This window comes from Belonocnema kinseyi, chromosome 3, assembly GCF_010883055.1.
Source record: "Belonocnema kinseyi isolate 2016_QV_RU_SX_M_011 chromosome 3, B_treatae_v1, whole genome shotgun sequence".
NCBI classification, from domain to species: Eukaryota; Metazoa; Arthropoda; class Insecta; order Hymenoptera; family Cynipidae; genus Belonocnema; species Belonocnema kinseyi.
This window is the reverse complement of record NC_046659.1, coordinates 90460515-90464041: the sequence shown is the minus strand read 5'-3', so window position 1 is coordinate 90464041 and position 3527 is coordinate 90460515. Positions and strand designations below refer to the sequence as shown.

General features: G+C 27.8%; 1 protein-coding gene across 1 annotated transcript in view; it reads left to right on the top strand.

Annotated features, from left to right (window-relative positions):
• LOC117169623 (myocardin-related transcription factor A-like) overlaps positions 1-3527 on the top strand; it is a 189036-nt gene that overhangs the window by 94189 nt on the left and 91320 nt on the right. The window contains exon 3 of the mRNA XM_033356078.1: positions 449-678. Coding sequence (XP_033211969.1) covers positions 449-678 — 230 coding nt within the window. The remainder of the gene's footprint in view (positions 1-448; positions 679-3527) is intronic.

The window sequence follows — 3527 nt, the reverse complement described above, 5'->3', positions numbered from 1 at the left end:
ATATACTTGCCTGTGATCAGTAAATTTGATAAAAAAGTTTTATTTAAATTAACATAAATTCAATACTGTAAATTTACTCTTAGAAATGAAAAAACATTGTTATTAAATTTATTATTACCGCATTTTTCAAAGAAGTTCATGCACGCTGGAAAAATGCCCTGATTTTCCCTACCCAACAAAATTCCCTGACATTTCCAGGTTTTTCAGGTGAGTAGACACCCTGTTGAAGTTTGCTGAATGATTCTTATGGATCTTTTTGCGCGAAATTCTTCTTGGCAAAGATATTTTTCCAGTGCATAATTCGTGAAAGTCATTCACGCGAAAAGTGACGACAAAGTATTTTAATTACTTCTTCGTAAAGATTAAAGAGACTTAATTCGTACTACTATGAGCGTAATTTATAATTACACCGCTTTTTTAAAACAAAAATAACATTTTGTTTTGTCAGGATTACACAAACTCCAGAGCTTCTACGTCTTCTTCGGGCTCTTCCAATCTCGAATTGAACGATGGAACTTCAGCAACGCTGACTGAAAATTCCGACGTCATACTTGAACAGAGGTTACACAAGATTGCCAAAAGCGACTCCAAGACTAAATCCAAAGCAAACAAGTCCAGTAACCTTAAAGATAGAGAAAGGGAGAAGAAGAAGGAGAGGAGAGATTTTGGAGACGAAAAGTAAGTCACTATTTATCCAAATTACTTTAATTTACTTTCTAATAATTATTTTAAATGAGATCGAACTGAAATCTACTTTCTAATGAATAATTGTATGCAAACAGTGCATGAAAATGATTATCAATTCAAAAAATATATTTCCAAACTACCTCCTTTTCGGCTCATTATAGATACAAATAAATAACAAAGGAAAAAGAGGGAGAAGAAGAAAAAAAGTCAACCACAACTAACATCTCACTTTTTCCTGAAATCTTCTCCTTTTTTTACTACTAAATATATTTTAAACCAAACCAAATATATTTTAAAAAGGCGCTTGGTCTAATTTTGCACTCATTAGTAAAAAATTGATAAACGTATAAAAATTATTTCGTATAACAAGAATAAAAAAATAATTTTAAAGCAAAAAATAAGCTGATCCCAATTGTTATTTTCTTGAATAAATAAACCCTCCTGATATTTTAAACGGTATTTCATTAATATTTAAAAACAAATTTACTACAAAAATGTTCAACTGTCTACCAATTAATTGAATTTCTGTCCAAACTGTTAAGCTTTCAAGCCAAAGAAACGAATTCTCTACAAAACCGTGCAATGTTCAACTCGAATATACTAATTTTCAAGAAATAATTTAGCAGTAGATATTCGAACCATAACAGATTTTAATTTTCAATAAGAAAGAATGGAATATAATCAAAAAGACCATTTTTCATCAAATACATTAATTTTTAAACAAATAGTTGAATTTTTAACCAAAGAAATCAATTATTATATAAAATGATAAATCTTCAACTAAAAAATTTAATTTTTAACAAAGCAGTTCAACTGTCGACCAAATGTTTTGATTTTCTACTGCATTATTTAATTTTTGGCCAAATTGTCGAATTTTCTACCACAATTTTCAAGTGAAACAGACACATTTTCAAACAAAAAAAGAAAAAAAGAGAGAAAATTTTTGAATTTTTTATTTGAACCAAATAATGAAAGTTTCAATCAATGATGATGAATTCTTTCCCATAAACTTAATAGTAGACTTCTCAACCGAAAATAATGAACTTTGAACCAAAAATAGTTGGATTTTAATATTGGGTTCTACATTTTTGTTTAATAAAGTTAAATTTCCAATGCACACTTTTCAATTTTGAGCTACAAACTTTTAATATTTTTATTTATTATTTAATTGATCATAAGATAGGTTATTGACACATTTAATTTTTTTTTAATTATCATAAACTTAGCGGAGTTTAAATTTTATATTTATGTTTATTCCTTAAGTTTTAAAAATCTTAGTGAGTTTTTGGATTTAAGATCAAATCTGTTAAAATTTATTCTTGTAGTAATTCGCAGATTTAAAAATATTTTATGTAGGGATTGGTTTTTTAGCACTTACCCCCTCTCTCCCACATTTAAAACAGCATAGAAAAATCACCTTTCCCTGCCACAGCGATACAGTAATTCTGTGTTTGATAAAAAAGCAGAAGAATTACAAATTGAGAACAGCTGCACAAACTCGACTGTCTCGTATTTTTTTTACGAAAAGACTACGCTTTTAGAGGGGAAAAAATTTCTAAAAATAAAGAGGCCGTTCAAGTATTACGTGACGCAATTTCCCGCGAATATGAACTCCCCCTCCCTCATCTAACGCGCTTTTTTACATTTAAAAATCATTATAAATAATAAAAAATGAATAGCAGTCTTATTAATCTTGTGAAATATGTTAAATTACATTCTATATTCAAGATGAAACATTTTCTTAAAGATTAATTTTAAATTTAATAAAGAGTTTGTCTTATAGAAGTTCACATTAATAAAAATAGGTTAACACTAAAAGTTTAAAGTTATTCAATTGTTGAAAGCTTTTTGACTATTTGGTGTCCTATCATTTTTATGGGCTGCCTTTTATAAACAGATTCTCTTGACTAGCCTAAAACTCTTCAAATCGGTCCAGAACAAATTTATAAAGTTACAAAAATAAAAAAATTAAATAAATTTTATATTTTATATTCTTTTTTCTTTAAAAGCTTATTCTCAATGATTTAAAAAAATTAAGGGTTAGTCATTTTTCCGAATTATTTCTATACATTTAAAGTGATTTCACTAATATATAAATTTGTTTAAACAACTTAGTAATACGTAAAAGTGCTCTAAAGACATAATGTTAGAATTAGACGATAATTTAGTTTTCTTGTGCTTGGAACGAAATGGAATGTGGCGTTATTAGGAACGTTATAAGTTTAATTATATCTGCAATAAAATTAAATTACCACTCAATTTTGATATTAAGCTTTCAGATCACATATACACATTGACAACTTGTTTTACCAAACTTAGATTGAACGCAAATCATTTGCAATTTATAGAAATATCTGGAAAAGGTAAAAGAAAATGTCCTTTGATTGTTCAGTTTGGATCTCTGCAATCAACCCTTTCAAGTCCATGCCCACATAAATGTTGAAAATAAATCTAAATCGAAACAAATTTTTTGCAACTAATTTATTTGTTAATAATGCTAACTTATTCTGCTGCATTTAGTTTAAAGCCCACAGAGCGTCTACCTGACGAATGTTTTTCTATTCCCGGTCATTTCTTGTTTTCTTCCGGTCAATTTTTTATTTTCTCAGTCAGTGAAAAATACTTCTTTTTAAAATTTCCATATCGTAACTCAGAACTTTAATTCTTTTGGAAAATTTCCTGTTCCAACTCGAAATTATAATTCTTTAAAAAAATTCCCTGTTTCAAACCAGAATCATCATTCTTTTCGAAAATTCCCTCCTGGAAAGGAAAATTCTAATTCTTGTTCTAACTGAAATTATCATTATTTTCAAAAATTCCTAGTTCTAGATCTAGCAATA